The sequence below is a fragment of the Sus scrofa genome, chromosome 15, assembly GCF_000003025.6.
Source record: "Sus scrofa isolate TJ Tabasco breed Duroc chromosome 15, Sscrofa11.1, whole genome shotgun sequence".
Lineage (NCBI taxonomy): Eukaryota > Metazoa > Chordata > Mammalia > Artiodactyla > Suidae > Sus > Sus scrofa.
This window is the reverse complement of record NC_010457.5, coordinates 111,227,961-111,245,377: the sequence shown is the minus strand read 5'-3', so window position 1 is coordinate 111,245,377 and position 17,417 is coordinate 111,227,961. Positions and strand designations below refer to the sequence as shown.

General features: G+C 43.6%; 2 protein-coding genes across 2 annotated transcripts; both read left to right on the top strand.

Moving 5' to 3' along the window:
• LOC100519628 (gamma-crystallin D) lies at nucleotides 640-2,613 on the top strand. Its single transcript, XM_021075342.1, has 3 exons — nucleotides 640-648; nucleotides 735-977; nucleotides 2,341-2,613. The coding sequence occupies exons 1-3, from the start codon at nucleotides 640-642 to the stop codon at nucleotides 2,611-2,613; spliced, it is 525 nt and encodes a 174-aa protein (XP_020931001.1).
• On the top strand, nucleotides 11,440-13,817 carry LOC100154892 (gamma-crystallin F). Its single transcript, XM_001928752.5, has 3 exons — nucleotides 11,440-11,448; nucleotides 11,532-11,774; nucleotides 13,535-13,817. Exons 1-3 carry the CDS (start codon nucleotides 11,440-11,442, stop codon nucleotides 13,805-13,807), a joined length of 525 nt encoding a protein of 174 aa, XP_001928787.2. The 3' UTR covers nucleotides 13,808-13,817.

The following is a 17,417-nucleotide window of genomic DNA, read 5'->3' as shown; positions in this document are numbered from 1 at the left end:
TTGTGTTCTTAACCCACTGAGCCACAGCAGGAACTCCCTGAGTTTGCTATATTTTGTTTTTATGTTTACCATACTGAAAGTTTGAAATGTTGTGAACGCTTGCTTCAGTGGAACATTCTAATTTCTTACGTCCTTGAATGAGAAAGCTCTCTTAAAGGACTAATTTGAAATGTTCAGCATTCTGTAAAGGTCATGTCCTTGTCATTAGCAATTCCTATTTGATACTGCAGCACACAGTTCCTACAGATTAATTGATACCTGCCTTATTAGGAGTCCTTGCCTTTTTGGCTCGCCCACTTACACTTTTTTGCTTTTCCCCAACACATACTAATAAAAGTGTAGATGATATATGAAATGGCTAAAATTGTACTTCTAATTTTAAATAGACAATGTCCCAAATTACATTTTTTTTTCAGTCTCGATAGCATCAGCTATTGATAGAAACTCCAGAGAGAATGGGACCAGACCCACAATGAGCCTCATGGTCTCTGACAGCAAAGAGAAAAAAGAGAACAAGCATATCCCCTCCTCACCCAGGGGCCCCTTTTGTGTTGTTCTTGCCTACGCAGCAGCTGGCCTGCTATATAGAATAGACCGCGCCGGCCCCACGGCAATGAGCTCGCATCACATCCACCAGCCATGGGGAAGGTGAGTCCAGCACTGGGCTGAGGGGCACCCTGGGCAGCCCGGGCTGGAGGTCAGGCCTCTGAGCCCTCTGCTTCCCTTCCTCGCAGATCACCTTCTACGAGGACCGGGGCTTCCAGGGCCGCCACTACGAGTGCAGCAGCGACCACCCCAACCTGCAGCCCTACTTCAGCCGCTGCAACTCCATCCGCGTGGACAGCGGCTGCTGGATGCTCTATGAGCAGCCCAACTTCTCTGGCTGCCAGTACTTCCTGCGGCGCGGCGACTACCCCGACTACCAGCAGTGGATGGGCCTCAGCGACTCGATCCGCTCCTGCCGCCTCATCCCCCACGTGAGTCCAGGTCCCTATCAGGACAGGGCTTTGGACCCAAAAGGGATCGTTTCAACGGTTAAATACGTGGAGGAGTGATCATTCATAATACCTGAGAGTTTGGGGAAAGGTAAAGCTATGGTAGATTAGCAACATAGTTTACTGTGAACAAAAGTGTTGCCCAGGCACCAATTCATCAGCAAGTAGTTATGGAACAAGAATGTGTTGGTTGCCCTGGCCGTGAATAAGATGGAGGTCCTGTCGTGAAATCACTTACAATGGAGTTGTAGAAAGTCCACTAATATCTAATAGAAAAATAATTAGGTACTAGACTATATGGTAGTTACTGAGCAGACAGGAATTGAAAAGGAAACTTTTTACAAGGGTTAATTTTTAGAAGACTCTCTCCCCTTTTGCCTTCCCACTTGCATATTTTGGTTTTCCCTACTTGTACAAATCAAAGAATTTTTTTCTTTATGGAGAGCAACACAGAGATGTTACACACGAGCTATGTGCAGTTCATAAATGCTTTTTTAAACACCAAGTTTTTTGAAAAATTAGTCCTTGGGCTTCCTGATTTTTCTTTCCCATTTTCCTCATTCTACTCATAAAGTATTAAATAAAAATCAAATATTTAACTGAAAGACTTAAAATGTTGAACTTTACTTTCCTCAGAAACAGAAGCATTTATGTCCTTTTTCCAAGATTTCTTTTAAACTCAATGTAGGGTCATTCATTTCATAAACTGACTTTACTGTTCAAACACATAGGCTTGAAAAATTAAAATATTTCTTGGAAAGGGCAAACATAGTAATAAGCTGTTGAAGGCTTGGGTTTCTCTCTGGCGCAGTGTCTGAGCAGGATTAACAGTTCGTCCTGTGAAATATTTGAATATATTAAAGAGTGAGATTTCCTGAATTTTCAGTCATGCTTTATGATCTTGAAAAGGTACTGAATCTCCACCTTTGAAAATGAGGCGTATCAAATATTCAGAAATGGAGTTCCCATCAAGGCTCAGTGGTCACAAACCCGACTAGGATCCACGAGGATGCAGATTTGATCCCTGGCCTCGCTCAGTGGGTTAAGGATCTGGCATTGCCATGAGCTGTGGTGTAGGCTGAAGACACAGCTTGGATCTCGCATTGCTGTAGCTGCGGTGTAGGCCGGCAGCTGCGGCTCTGATTCAACCCCTAGCCTGGGAACTTCCATATGCCGTGGGTGCAGCCCTAAAAGGCAAAAAAAAAAAAAAAAAAATCAGAAATAATTCATTTTTACTACATGCTCGAAATCGCTTGAGCTGGTCCTCGCCGAACTGAATAGCATGAATGTGTTAGAATCATTTCATGATTTGTCTTTCTCCTCTTTCTACCTCTGGATGGGCCAGGCTGGCTCTCACAGGATCAGACTTTATGAGAGGGAAGATTACAGAGGCCAGATGATAGAGATCACAGAGGACTGCTCCTCGCTCCACGACCGCTTCCACCTCAATGAGATTTACTCTCTCAATGTGCTGGAGGGCTCCTGGGTCCTCTATGAGTTGCCCAACTACCGGGGGCGGCAGTACCTGCTGAGGCCAGGGGACTACAGGCGCCACCATGACTGGGGGGCCATGAACGCTAAGGTGGGCTCCTTGAGGAGAGTCATAGATTTCTATTGAAATCAGGTCATCATTTCTCAATCTGGAAACTAATAAACTATTTTCTGTTTTCCTGGCACTGATGTGCTTGTGTTTTTCCTTTCATCCTATATCTATTTTATTGTTATATTTACACACTCATATGAACACACACAAAGATGCAAGGTATGTGATCTATGGGTAACAGAGAAAATTCTCACAATAGAACTCTGCCTTCGTATGAAGCAGAACTTTACAGTTTGCAAACCAGTTTCATAATACATGATTTTATTTGATCTTCTGGCCTTTAAAGACCTTTCTGCTTCAAATGAGATTGCTGGAAATCTCTTCAGTTTTTCTTTGAGGAGTAAAGATCTGAAAGCTGAGGTTCAGAGGATGTGACCTACTTTTTAAATCAGGGATTCTGAAGTTGGGTCCAACAATGGGCTTCAGAAGATTTTTGAATTCCCTGAATTGTATCCCAAAGTTGAGTTTACCAATCTCTGGCCGAATCTCTTGATGTTGAGGTGGTCGCATGACCTTCTCCGGACATTGAAACATAAGTAGAGGAATGCGATGGGGAGGGAGGGAAGATGGTTCTGGAAAATGTTTTATCTTCCTGATGAAAAGGAGTCACTGCCCCTGGTGCTACAATTCCCTCTTATTTCAGACATTTCCTCTCAAGAGGTGACAAGTATGAGGGAAATGACATAGTTTCAGAAATGCTGGCCTTGATGTCGTCAAGCCTCTGAACCAATGTCCATTAGTCAGTGCTCTCCAGAGAAACAGAACCTATAGGATAAATATATATGAAGAAACTTTTCATAGGAATAGGCTCATGTGATTACAGAAGCTTAGAAGTCCCATGATCTGCAAGCTGGAAAAATAGGAAAGCAGGTGGAATAATTCAGTCTGGGTCCAAGGCTTGGGAACCAGGTGTACTGGTGTCTGAGGGCAGAAGAAGACGATGTTTCAGCTCCAGCAGGAAGAGGAAGTTCCTCCTCCATCCACCTTTTTGTTCTGTTCAGGCCCTTAATAGATTGAAGGAGGCATCTGTAAGGGTGATCTTCTCTACTTAGTCTTGTGATTCACATCCTAATGTCTCCTAGAAATATCCTCATAAACACACCCCAAATAATGTTTTACTAGCTATTTGGATGTCACCGAACTGGTCAAGTTGACATAAAGTTAACCATCACACAAAGCCTGCAACCCTTTACCTTGAGGCTTCTTGTAATGGGACTAAAATAAACTCACATTTGTTTATGCCACCATCATTGGGTGTTCTGTTATTTCTACTTCAACATGCATTTCTAGCTAATACAGAGTATATGTGACTCTTTTTGAGGTGATTGTTTAGAACTTTACTCAGAATCTCAAAGGAATTCCTAATGGAGAATCCACCCCCTTGATGATGAAGAAGACAAAGGAGAAGGAAGAGTTCCTGTTGTGGCTCAGTGGGTTAAGAATCCAGCTAGTATCCACGACGAGCAGGTTCGATCCCTGGCCTTGCTCAGTGGGCTAATGGACCCAGCATTGCAGCAAGCTGCTGTGTAGGTTGCAGATATGGCTCAGATCCCTCATTGCCATGGCTGTTGCGGAGGCCAGCAGCCGCAGCTCCAATTCAACCTCTAGCCTGAAAACTTCCATATGCTGCAGGTACAACTCTAAAAAAAAGAAAAAGAAAAACAAAAAACAAGAAGGAGGTGGGGGAGGAGAAGGAGGAGAGAGGAAGGGAGAGAGGAAAGAAGGCCATTATAGAACAACGAAGTCGTATGAATTTAATATATTTTAACCTGGAGATCATCTAACCTAGATCACTCATTGTAATTCCTTTTTTTTTTTTTTTTTTTTTTTTTTTTTGAACAAGACCATCCATGGTATGCAGAATTTCCCAGGCCAGGGATAAAACTCTCGCCACAGCAGTGACCTGAGCCACTACAGTGACAATGACACCAGGGAACTCTTTAATTCTAATGTTGAACAGCTAATAATAGAAGTGGCATTAGAATTCAGAACTCATAGCTCAGAAAACCAGTGATTTTTCCATTGTGGAATTAGGAAGATTCTTATCAAAATAATGACAGCACCAGCTTATCATGAGGTCATTGCAAACAACCAATAGGAATTGAATTAAATGCATAGGGCAATCCAAAGCTACATTCTCTGTCTATATATATGTACACATGATATACACACGTGGTTGTATATATTTATATAACCATGTACATACTCTCCATGCGTGTAGATGTATATTGTCTATATAAGGTTATAGGTGAGTATAACCCTGCATTCACTTACCTTGGTTCTTCTCCTGCTGCTCATTGTCTTACTCGCACTCTCATTGCTAGAATCTTTGAAAGGAGGAGTGGTGACTATGTCTGCGCTCAAAGACTGACCTGACCAAGTCATCTCCCTGATTAAAAACATTTGATGTTGCTCCACTGCACACAGGGAAAAATTCGACCTTTTTCAAGAATCTGGCCCCAGACTACCCACTTCCTCTCCTTTCTGACCCCAGTGGTCCATTACACCATCTAATCCAAGTCCTTAAAACGCACTAAGGATTTTCACATCTTTTTTAGTTTGCTCACATCTTTTCCTCACCTGGATTACTCTTTTTTTTTTTTTGTCTTTTTGCCTTTTCTAGGGCCGCTTCCACAGCATATGGAGATTCCCAGGCTAGGGGTCGAATCAGAGCCGTAGCCACCAGCCTACACCAGAGCCACAGCAACGCGGGATCCGAGCCGCGTCTGCAACCTGCACCACAGCTCACAGCAACGCCGGATCGTTAACCCACTGAGCAAGGGCAGGGACCGAACCCTCAACCTCATGGTTCCTAGTCGGATTCGTTAACCACTGCGCCACGACGGGAACTCCGTCTTTAAAAAAAATATATTATAGTTGATTTACAATGTTCTGTCAGTTTCTGCTGCACAGCAAAGTAACCCAGCCATAGATAGATAGATAGATAGATAGATAGATAGATAGATAGATAGATAGATAATCAAGTATAAATATATAAATGTATATATATACTTTTTCTCACATTATCCTCCATCATGTCCCATCACAAATGACTAGATATAGTTCCCTGTGCTACACAGCAGGATTTCATTGCTTATCCACTCTAAAGGCAATAGTTTGAATCTACTAACACCAAACTCACCTTTTCTCACTCATCCTTTGAAATTTGATCAGAATTCACCCTAATCTCTTGGCCAAAAATGAATCTGAGTCAGTTAGGATATATTAGACTGAAAGTAGCAGAAACCCTTTATCAAATGGATAAGCATTATGGCAATCTATTGGCTCACATGATAGGAAGTCCTAGGGTAGCACAGAATTTGGAGATGGTGGATTCAGCAGCTCAACAATATCAAGGCCCGAGATTTTGTTCATCTTCCACCTTATATAGCATCTGCATCATCTTGAAAGTGGGTCCCTGATAACCATAGCTGCAAGCTGCAAGTGGGGCAGTAAGCAGGGAAGGTTGGGTGAAGGAAAGCATGCAACAAGCTTTGCCTATGGTACAAGTGTGCCTAGAGCACCAATTCTCAGGATTGAAGAGGGACCTGAAATAGTATCAGGTTCTTGAATGTAAGTTTTGGTGATGTAAGATAGAATGGAATGAATCAAGGGAGAAGGAAGGAGAAAGCCCAAGGAGGGAAATGTACTAATAAAAAAAATTTTAAGACATTAATTATATCAATTATTCCCTTCTTATTATAGAGAGGACTATAAATAAGTTAAACTCTGTTTAAATGCATTAATTCACTTTCATTTTTTCATTTTTTAGTTTTATTAAAATGTAGTTGATTTACAATGTTGTGATAATTTCTGCTGTACAACCAAGTGATTTAGTTACACATATACACCATTCATTCTTTGTCAGATTCTTTTCCCATATAGATTATCACAGAATATTGAGTAGAGTTCCCTGTGCTGTACAACAGGGCCCTGTTGGCCAATCATTCTATATAATTTTAATCACTAGGATTTATCCCATTTTAGTGTTTTCTTACAACAGAGAATTATTGAACTCAAGATATTAATATTGAAAAAATTAATATTGATCCTTTTTTCTTCTTGCTCATGGAGGAGGTTTTAAATTGTAATAAAATATACATAACAAAATTTACCATTATAACGATTTTAAGTATAATTCAGTGTCATAAAGCACATTCACATCATCATGCAACCATCAGCACCAAAGTCTCCAGGACTTTTTGATCATCCCAAATTGAAACTCTATACTCATTAAACAATAACTCCCCGGAGTTCCCGTCATGGCGCAGTGGTTAACGAATCCGACTAGGAACCATGAGGTTGCGGGTTCGGTCCCTGCCCTTGCTCAGTGGGTTAACGATCCGGCATTGCCATGAGCTGTGGTGTAGGTTGCAGACACGGCTCGGATCCTGCGTTGCTGTGGCTGTGGCTAGGCCAGCGGCTACAGCTCCGATTGGACCCCTAGCCTGGGAACCTCTATATGCCGAGGGAGCAGCCCAAGAAATGGCAAAAAGACCAAAAAAAAAAAAAAAAACCTCCCCATTCCCACTTCCCCCAGCCCCTGGGAATCACCATCCTACTTTCTTCCTTTTTACTTTTCTTTTTTCTTTCTTTCTTTCTTTCTTTTTTTTTTTTTTTTTTTTTTTTTTTTCCTCTTTTAAGGGCTGCACCTACAGCATATGGAAGTTCCCAGCCTAGGGTTCAAATCAGAGCTGTATCTACCAGCCTGGACCACAGCCACAGCAACACCAGATCCAAGCCGTGTCTTGGATCTACACCACAGCTCAAGGCAATGCCATATTCTTAAGCCACCTAGAGAACCCTCGTGCTCATGTATACTAGTCGGGTTCATTACCACCGAGACAAAAGTAGAACTCCTCTACTTTCTTTCTTTATATATCTGACTACTAAAGGTATCTCAAATGCATATAATATTTGTCCTGTGTCTGGCTCATTTCATTTAGCATAATGTTTTCAAGGATTGTCCACCTCGTGGCATTTGTCAAACTTTCATTCCTTTCTAAGTCTGAATAATATTCCATTCTATGCCTATTCCACATTTTGTTTATCCATCCATCCCTAGATGGGCATTTGAGTTGTTTCTTCCTTTCGGCTATTATAAATAATGCCACTATGATCACTGGGGGAAAAATATATGTTCAAGTCTCTGGTTGCAATTCTTGTGGGTATTTGACTAAAAGCAGAATTGCTGGAGCATATGGTAATGAGATGTTTAATTTTTGAGGACCTACCAAGCAATCTTCCACAGTTTTCCAGCTAGCATCCTTTTATAGCTCCACCAGCAATGCACAAGTTTTCCAGTTTCTCCACATCCTTACTAACACTCATGAGTTGTTTTCTGTTTTGTTTTTGTTTGTTATAATAGCCATCCTAATGGATGTGAAATAGTTTCTCATTGTAGTTTTGATTGCATATCCCTAATGATTAGCGATGTTGAGCATCCTTCTCTGTGCTTATTGGTCATTTGTGTATCTTTGAAGAAGCATCGATTCAAGCTTTTTCTTTTAGTTGGGTTTATTTGGGGACTTCGTTTTTGTTGCTGCTGAGTTGTAGGAGTTCTTTATACATTTTGAATATCAATCCTTTATTACATATATGATTTTCAAATACTTTTTCACATTCCATTGGTGGCCTCTTCATTCTGTTGATAGTCTCCTTTGATGCACAAAAGCTTTTATTCTGATGAACTCCATTTTATCTATTGCCCATGCTTTGGTGTTATAGCTAAGAAATCATTGCCAGCTCTAATCTCATGAAGATTTTCTATGTTTTCTTCTAAGAGTTTTATAGTTTTAGTTCTTACATTTAGGTCTTTAATCCTCTTTGAGTTAGTTTTGTATACAGTGTAAGGTAAGGGTCCAACTTCTTCATTTTTTTGCATGTGGGTATCCACTTTTCCCAGTGTCAGTGTTCAAAAGACTCTCTTTGCCCCATTGAATTGTCTTGGCATCTTTGTCAAAAATTATTTGACCATATATGTAAGGATTTATTTCTGTGTTCTCTACTTATCTTCCATTGGTTCATGTGTCTGTCTTTACACCAGTACCACACTGTTTTGATTATTGTAACTTTGTGGTAAGTTTTGAGATCAGGAAGCATGGGTTTTCCAGGTTTGTTCTTCTTTTTTGAGATTGTTTTGTGTATTTTGGATCCCTTGAGAGTCTGTATAAGTTTTAGGATGGGTTTTTCTACTGCTGCAGAAAAAAATCATTACAGTTTTGTAGGGATTGTATTTTACCTGTAAATCACTTTAGGAAGTATTCATATCTGCACAATATTAAATCCTCCAATCCATGAACATAAGATGTTTTTCCATTTATATATATCTTTCCTTCAGCAATGTTTTGTAGCTTTAAAATTTTTCCATTTATGCATTTTCCATATCCTTAAGTAAATTCTTTGCTAACATAATTTTTGGTAGTTGCATAGCATCTCATCAAACAGATGTTCTATAATTTACCTAATTAATGCCCTGTTTGGGGCATTTCATTTGTATCTAATTTTTGTATTATAAACAGTGGTTTCATAAAATGCCACTGTACATAATATTTGCATGTACCTTTAGATATTTCCTTGGACAAATTCTTAGAGATTGAAGTATTAGTTTAAAAAGTGAAAATTCAGAGGGGTTTTTTTTGGGGGGGAGGATGAGGTGTCTTTTTATAGTGGTAAAAAATGTATAACATGAAATTTGTCTTCTTAAACATTTTTAACCACATAGTATAGCAGAGTTAACCCTATGAATGTTATTGTGCAATAGAAATCTAGGTGTTTTTCACCTTGCAGAACTGAAAGGAAGTTTTTAAATATTCATCAATACTGGCTTTTAAAAGACAGTACAATAGTTTTAATTTTTCCTTTCTACTTCTTTGTAGTTTCCACATTTTCTATTGAGTTAAAATTTGTATTATTTATTTTTTTTAAATCTTTTTAGGGCCTCATTTGCAGCATATGGAAGTTTGCAGGCTAAGGGCCAAATCAGGTCTGCAGCTTCCAGCCTATGCCACAGCCACAGCAATACCAGATCCAAGCTGCATCTGCGACCTGCACCACAGCTTGTGCTAATGCCAAGTCCTTAACCCACTGAGCAAGGGAACCCACATCCTCATGGATACCAGTCAGGTTCTTAACCTACTGAGCCACAAAGGGAACTCCTAGAGCTAGAATTTTTAAAAGAAAGAATGTGAATGGGGCTTATTAAACTTATGTGTGTGTCAAAATTATTCAGGGCAAACAATTTTTCAGTATTCAACTTAAGTAGCAAGAATCCAAACTAAGTGTAACAAGGTGTATCAAGCTGAGGACGAGCTCCCTCTAAAGCAGTGCAGGATTGATTTGGCTCTCCCAGGGACCATTTAGCAATGTCTGGAAACATGTTTGGTTGTTACAACCCTGAGTGTAATGCTCATAGGACCTAGAGGGTTGAGATCAGGGATGCTGCCCAATATCCTCAAATACACAGGACAGAGCCCCACAAATGAGAATTTTTTGACCCCAAATGTCAAAATAGTGTGAGGCTGAGAAAGACTGTTCTAAAGAGTAGAGCACCCCAAGCTGCTGGCGGAGGCAGGTAGGGGCAGGGGATGGGTAGAAGGCGGTTGGAAGGAGGAAAGAAGACCCCAGCCTGGGGAACCACAGCATTAACTAGAGAGCAACTGGGCTGGCCTGGGGGCTGGGGGAAGAAGAGAAGGCAGAATCCTTGCAAGATGGTGGATTTTAAATGTTGTATTTGTATGTTAAACTTGAATTTATCGCAGCTAGAATTAAGCTTAGCACACAGTTTCGAAATAATTGGTTAAGTTAAAAGTTATGGTGTGGGAGTTCCCATGGGAGTGAAGAGGAAACAAATCCGACTAGGAACCATGAGGTTGAGGGTTTAATCCCCGGCCTTGGTCAGTGGGTTAAGGATCCAGTGTTGCCATGAGCTGCGGTGTAGGGTGCAGATGCAGCTTAGATCCCCTGTTGCTGTGGTTGTGATGTAGGCCGGCAGCTACAGCTCAGGTTAGACCCCTAGCCTGGGAACCTTCATATGCCTCGCGTAAGGCCCTAAAAAGACAAAAAACAAAACAAAAAAAAAAAGTTACGGGTGTGAGTTATAATAACCACCAGTCACCTCGGGAACTCCACAGTTGAGAATGTGCTGGGCTGTGGGGTGGGAGGCAGTGGCTGAGTCTGGAGGTGTCCCTGGTCCGCCCGGTCCCCAGGGAGCAGAGCGGAGCCAGGTGCCTACACGGGGCTTCCTCGGGGTCCAGCCCCCTTCACGTTTCCTCAGGTGGCGTATCTGCTGCACCCCCTCATCTGCGGCGAGGATGGGTTCTTTCGGGAAAATTCCATCCTCCACGCCTGTGGAGGAGGCAGCCGATCCCAGGTCCCACTTTCTCACACGGAGGAAATCAACGTTCCCTCCTCTAAACGCCTCCTGCCGCAGCCCGTCCTGACCTCAGACTTGGTCACTATCCCGCCTTGTTCCTCCAAAAGGTCATTTTGAAATTGAGACAGGTTTAAAAATATTGAATTACAATTATTAGCTCGCTTAAGCGCTTTTGCTCGCTTCCAGTCTCCTGAATAGGCTTCATTTAAAGGCTCCAGAGGCACCAAGGGACAGTTTTACGCGGGTCATCAGTTCGAAAGCTCTGGAGAGTCTAAGAGCAAACATACAATACGTCCCCCCACCCCCACCCCCCCCCGCCGTCATTATATAGAAAAGAGAGAGAGAGGAAATCCTCCGCCCCTGGGGGCCCCTTTTGTGTTGTTCTTGCCTACGCAGCAGCCGGCCTGCTTGCTATATAGACCGTGCCGGCCCCACCGCCTGGAGCTCCATCACCGGGTCGAGCAGCCATGGGGAAGGTGAGCCCGGCGCCCGGCGGGGGGTGGCCCGCAGGCCGGGCTGGAGGCCAGGCCTCTGAGCCCTTTGCTTCCCTTCCTCGCAGATCACCTTCTACGAGGACCGGGGCTTCCAGGGCCGCCACTACGAGTGCAGCAGCGACCACCCCAACCTGCAGCCCTACTTCAGCCGCTGCAACTCCATCCGCGTGGACAGCGGCTGCTGGATGCTCTACGAGCAGCCCAACTTCTCTGGCTGCCAGTACTTCCTGCGGCGCGGCGACTACCCCGACTACCAGCAGTGGATGGGCCTCAGCGACTCGATCCGCTCCTGCCGCCTCATCCCCCACGTGAGTCCAGTCCCCTGGGCCCGCTGTGCCCTCGGGTTACTCAGGTGCTCCGGGCGCAGTGGTCATATGGGAGGGCGGTGGTCCACTGGAAAAAGTGCTGCACAGTATTGGAGTCTATGCCACAGGTGATGAATAAGCCACAGCTTAGCTCCTCACACTCAGGTGGCCTTGGGCTAGTTACCAGGGTGATTTCTTCTTTCCTTCCTCATCTGTGAAATGGAGCTAATAAGGGAAGCTAACTGGTAGGGATCACCCCAGCACATGGCAAACCTGCAGCCCCCCTCCTTCAAATAGTAACTATTATGAACATCAAGGCCTACTGTTTGGTTGCCCCCCACCCCCGCTTTTTTAGGGTCACATCTTCTGCATAGGGAGGTTCCCAGGCTAGGGGTCCAGTTGGAGGTACCGCCGCTGGCCTAGGCCACAGCAAGTTCAGATCCAAGTTCAGTCTGTGACCTACACCACAGCTCAAGGCAATACTGGATCCCCAACCTGCTGAGCGAGGCCAGGGATTGAACCCACCTCCTCATGGATACCAGTGGATTTGTTTCTGCTGCGCCAGAGCAGGAACTCCAAGGTCTGTGTTTTGATTAGGCAAAACAAATAACCAACAATATGATTCCAGTAGCTTCTACAAAGCCTGCTGCTACCCAAACAAAACTTGGGTGGCAGGTCCACAGAGTCCTGTGGAAAATGTACCACTTTGGGGAAGTTTGGAACCTCCTCAGAGGGTTTAATGCCTTGATAGACCCAAACTGGTTTTAGGAGCCTGGAAATCTGGGCTCACACTTTCCAGTCGTGACTCTTCTAATTATAGACCAAAAGCTCTAGTCATTAGTGTCTAATAAAAAAAGAAAAGACTTACAATGGCCGCTCCAGATGTGTCAGGCTGTTGTGAAGATCAAATGAGATAACACACGTTAACTCTTTTGTAAACCATGGAAGATACCTTATTAGCATTTTTTTAAACCTCAGAATGGATTGCCTATGAGAACCTTTCCCCGTGCGGATTTAATGGTGGAAGAAAGAAGACACTGAGACAGTGGGTACCTGCTGGGAAGGAACAAGCAGATAAAACAAGTGCTCAAGAAGAGACAGACAGGATTTGCTTAGGACAAAGATTTTATATTCCCTTGATTCTGTGCAGGCTTCCTTCATGATCTTGAATTTCCATTTTTGTGTACTACCTAAATCGAATTCTCAGGAGCATATATTCAAGCTGAAGACTGAACCTAACTCCTTTATATACACTCTTGCTTTTTAGGATTTTAGAGCAGCAGGGCTGAAAGCAGAGAGGAAGGGATTAGGGATCACCTGGGCTGGACTCTTCCTGACTTGCCACCAATCTGTGACCTCTTGTGAGGGAAAAGCAATTTGACTTCTTTTCCCCCAGCTTTTTCTAATGCTATTATGATTATATATCTGTATGATTAATATAGATATATATTAATGTTACTCAAGTGTGGTACTAAGTAGGTACTAAATAAGGTTCATGTGGGTTGTGGCCCTAGAGACTCAATGGAGCACCCTGCATATCTTGATCTACGTGAATGATACCCTCTTCAGTTTTGCAGTGTACAAACTACTCAACTGTACACCAACTGTACCCAACTGTTGCCTTGATGTTGGCTGTCTTTTTAATTTGTCAGCTTTGATATAGAAAAGAGAAAGAAATACCCATTCCCCATGGGTGTGCATGACTGGCTGCTAAAGCCTAGGTTTTCTGACTCTTCCCCTTCGGCTGATGGCTGAACCCACAGACCAGCACCCACCGGCTGAGGGTCTACGAGCGAGAGGACTACAGAGGCCAGATGGTGGAGATCTCAGAGGACTGCTCCTCACTCCATGACCGCTTCCACTTCAGTGAGATCCACTCCTTCCATGTCCTGGAGGGCTGGTGGGTCCTCTATGAGATGCCCAACTACCGGGGGCGGCAGTACCTGCTGCGGCCGGGGGACTACAGGCGCTACCACGACTGGGGGGCTCTGGATGCCCGAGTGGGCTCCTTAAGGAGGGCCGTGGATTTCTATTGAAATGTTTTTACTCTACCCTTTTCTCCATCTGGAAGCTAATAAAATATTTCCTGTGTGTTTCATGCAGCCATGTAGCCCTCTTTTCCTTTCAGACTCCTCGAAAGGGCTCAGCAAAAATAAAGCTGGGAATAATGTGGACTTTCTTACACACATCCCTGGAAAGGGTGGTATGCAGTAGCAGGTAAGAGGACAGGCTCTGGAGCCAGAGTGCCTGGGTCCAAACAGGAGCTGTAGGCAATGGGGCAAGTTAGCACTCTTAGCATTTTTGGGTCTCAGTTTTCTAATAATATGAAGGTGGGGGTAATAATACTTTTCACGTCACAGGAATTTGATATAGATTAATTGAGTTAATAGTCATAATTCTCTTAGGCATGAAGTATCTGCTATATAATAAATAAGTACTTATAAGAGTTTCTTAGTTATTACTGAGTGTTTGGACCTTATACAATAGTGTTTAAAGCATCAACAATGGATTAAGGATCAGCTGTGACAGAATCATCTGAGACACTAAAGGTAGAGTCCTAGACCCCGCCCCACAGGTGATTCTTATGCAAATGAAATTTAAGAACCTTAGTTCTAAATCTAGTTTCTTGTAGTGCAGAATTACATCCAGAAAGACTGAACCCACTCCCTTTTTGACACTGGGCTCTGTACTAGGAAACAATAATGACTAGGAACTGGGTCGTTGTCCCCAAGAGCTCCCAGTCTAGTGGGAGAGCAGAATTATCCAAAAGCATTTTTGAAATAATTGTCTCAGAGGCCTGGCAGATACATGTATGTCTACAAGGCTGTGGGGTATTGAGGAAGAAGCCCAAGACACTTGTCAGAGTACTTGAGAAGCTCCTACGGCAGCTTCATCCATCACTAGCAAAGACGTTGAATTGCCACCACTTTGATGCCAGGTATCAAAGATTCTGCTTTGAAATTCTTCCGGTAAAATTTCTAACAGAATGCTAGGGAAAAGAAGTTGAAACAGAATCGTCATACCAACATGACCGATATAGCAGAAGGGTTTGAACTCTGAAATGTGACGGCAATTAGACTGCCTGAGTTTGAATCTCAAGTGTATCTTGTGCGATCAAGAGTCTCAGGTCAGGGTCCTCCAGACCAAGGATTCAGGAAAAGGTGATTTATGGGGAAATAGCCCCAGGAGGAAAAGTGAGGGAGTTAGGAAAGCAAGAGAAGGAAGAAAAAGCCAACTCAGCGGGATCCTTTGGAGAGCCCTGGAGCATGGAGCCTCCCTCCAAGTTTCTCCAGCCTGGAGGCTGAGGATCTGGAGGACCCACCTTTGCCATTGGTCATGGGGGAAGGGAGACCCAAAACTCCCAGAGCCTTTGGACTCTCCTTACGTGTGAGTGAGGGGCAGCCTTCGGAAGATTCCAGGGCGAGCATTAGCAGCGAAGCCTGCAGAAGCTGGGAGTGAGTACGTTGATCTGTCTTCACCAGAACCACTCTGGCCCTTCTGAGCGCTGAACCCAGCATTTGCACTGTGTCTTGGCCCAGAGCTATGTCTTCTTCTTTCATCTCTGAGCCTCCGACAGATCCATTTTTAACTGAGGAAACTTTGAATTCATGACTAAGATAGATTCCACATCCTTGTTCAAATATTTCCCTTGCTTCACCTTCAAGCTCACCACCAATTTGCTTAGGATTTCTCAACCAACTCTTTTTTTATCGCCTTCACATTTTTTCTTACCATTGTATATACATGGTTTTTTAAATGGATGACTCTCTCTTAGAAGAAAGGGACAGCTATGCCGCACCTTGTTGGCTGCCTTCCACTATTCCTCTATTCCTCTCTCGGTGTCTATAGACACATACGCTTATCCTCAGCCCACTGGTCTTAAAATGTCTCAGATCAATCTAGCTGTGTTTAGAGATTATGAAAATAAAGTCTGGAACATCTCATGGTACCAGGAAATAAGAAAATACTAAAAAAAAAAAAAAAAGAAAAATTAAAAAGAGAGACTCAGGGACCAATCCTCGTGTAACAAAAGCTGGAACTGTTGCAACAGCTCCAGCCCAGCTTGTCCTGGGCTAGCGAGGTTTCATTGTAACTGCTACCTCCCAGGAAGCTTTTTAATACTGTGACATGGTGACTAGCCACTTCCTCATTGCAGCTATCAGTTTTAATATCCGTTGGCTCGGAAGCAAACCCCCAAATTCCCTAAGAGGTATAATACACATTATAATTTTAGAGATAAGACCTAATTGGCACTGTTCAGATGATTCTCTGCTGAGGCCTTCTGATAGGAAAATACTGAAATTCTTTGCACATCTGGAATACAGATCCAGACAGGGAAAGCGGACTTGTTGGCACCGTGTAATATAACTCACACTTCAGTGAACAGGGATCAAGCAGCTGCTGAAAGGACAACAGGGTTGGAAGCCTGTCCTGCTGCTTTGAGATGTTTCTTTCTGCCATGAGGCCAATAATAACTGACAGCATTTATAGTGTTTCCAGTGCGGCAGGCACAGTGCCAATCACGTCACATCCCTTTGCTTGTTCCAATCTTTTTACAACAACCCTGTGAGTTAGGTCCTGGCCGTATCTGCATTTAACAAGGATACAAGTTCAGAACAGTTAAATGATTAATCCAGTGCCATATACAGATAGAAAGAGCAGAGCCCGAATTTAAAACCAGGTTTCTCTGACTCCGGAATGCTGGCATTTCGCCACTAGGTTATACAGCCTCCCTGCAGGAGGACATACTTTGAAAAAGGAAGATTGGAGAGTACCCGTTGTGGCTCAGCGGGTTAAGAACCTGTTATAGTGTCCTTGAGGATGTGGGGTTTGACCCCCGTCCTCACTCAGTGGGTTAAGGATCTAGCATTGCTGCAAGCTGCATTGTAGGTCACAGAAGGCTCGGAACTGGTGTTGCGGTGGCTGTGGCATAGGCTGGCAGCTGTAGCTCCGAATCGACCCCTAGCCTTGGAACCTCCATATACTGTGGGTGTGACCCTAAAAAGAAAAAAAGCAGAAGAAAAAGGAAGCTTGGGGGGTGGGAGGTCAGAAACATGTACAGTGCAATGGACCCTCAGCATCTGAAGGGGATGGGTTATAGGAGCCCCCAGGGGACCAAAATGCCCAGATGCTCAGATCCCTCCTATAAAATGGCTAGTACAGTTGGCCGTTTGCATTGGTGGGTTTGGCATCCGTAGATTCAATCAACTGCGGGTTGAAACTGGATGCCCCGATGGTGCAAAACCCACCAATGCAGATGGCCAACTGTTTATTGAAAAAAATCAAGGTCGTAGTGGACTTGAACACTTCACATCTGTGTTGGTCAAGGGTCAACTGTATACTAGTTCCCGGACATGCCATTTCTAGCAATAATTTACCTGAAGGTCAAAATCTTGTCCCAAATGAGAACTTAAGAGGCAGGTGGGGAGGCAGGAAAAGCACCCCACCTAGAGGATTGGAAATAGGGGAAAGAAGGATCTTTGAAATTCAAAAGCAAGAGATGTGTGGGAGTAGTTCAGGCCTGTAACACTCATGAAACGAGATTGGATGTTGTCATTTTATTTATTTTTTTGGCTGTGCCTGTGGCATGTAGAAGTTCCTGGGCTAGGGATCAAACCTGTGCCACAGCAGCAACCCAAGCCACAG

What these genes read in the sequence shown, in the direction of transcription:
- LOC100154892 (XM_001928752.5), top strand. An exon ending in CCTGCCGCCTCATCCCCCAC is followed by an intron (nt 11,775 to 13,534) that starts GTGAGTCCAGTC and finishes CTGAACCCACAG; the next exon opens with ACCAGCACCCACCGGCTGAG.
- LOC100519628 (XM_021075342.1), top strand. An exon ending in CCTGCCGCCTCATCCCCCAC is followed by an intron (nt 978 to 2,340) that starts GTGAGTCCAGGT and finishes TGGATGGGCCAG; the next exon opens with GCTGGCTCTCACAGGATCAG.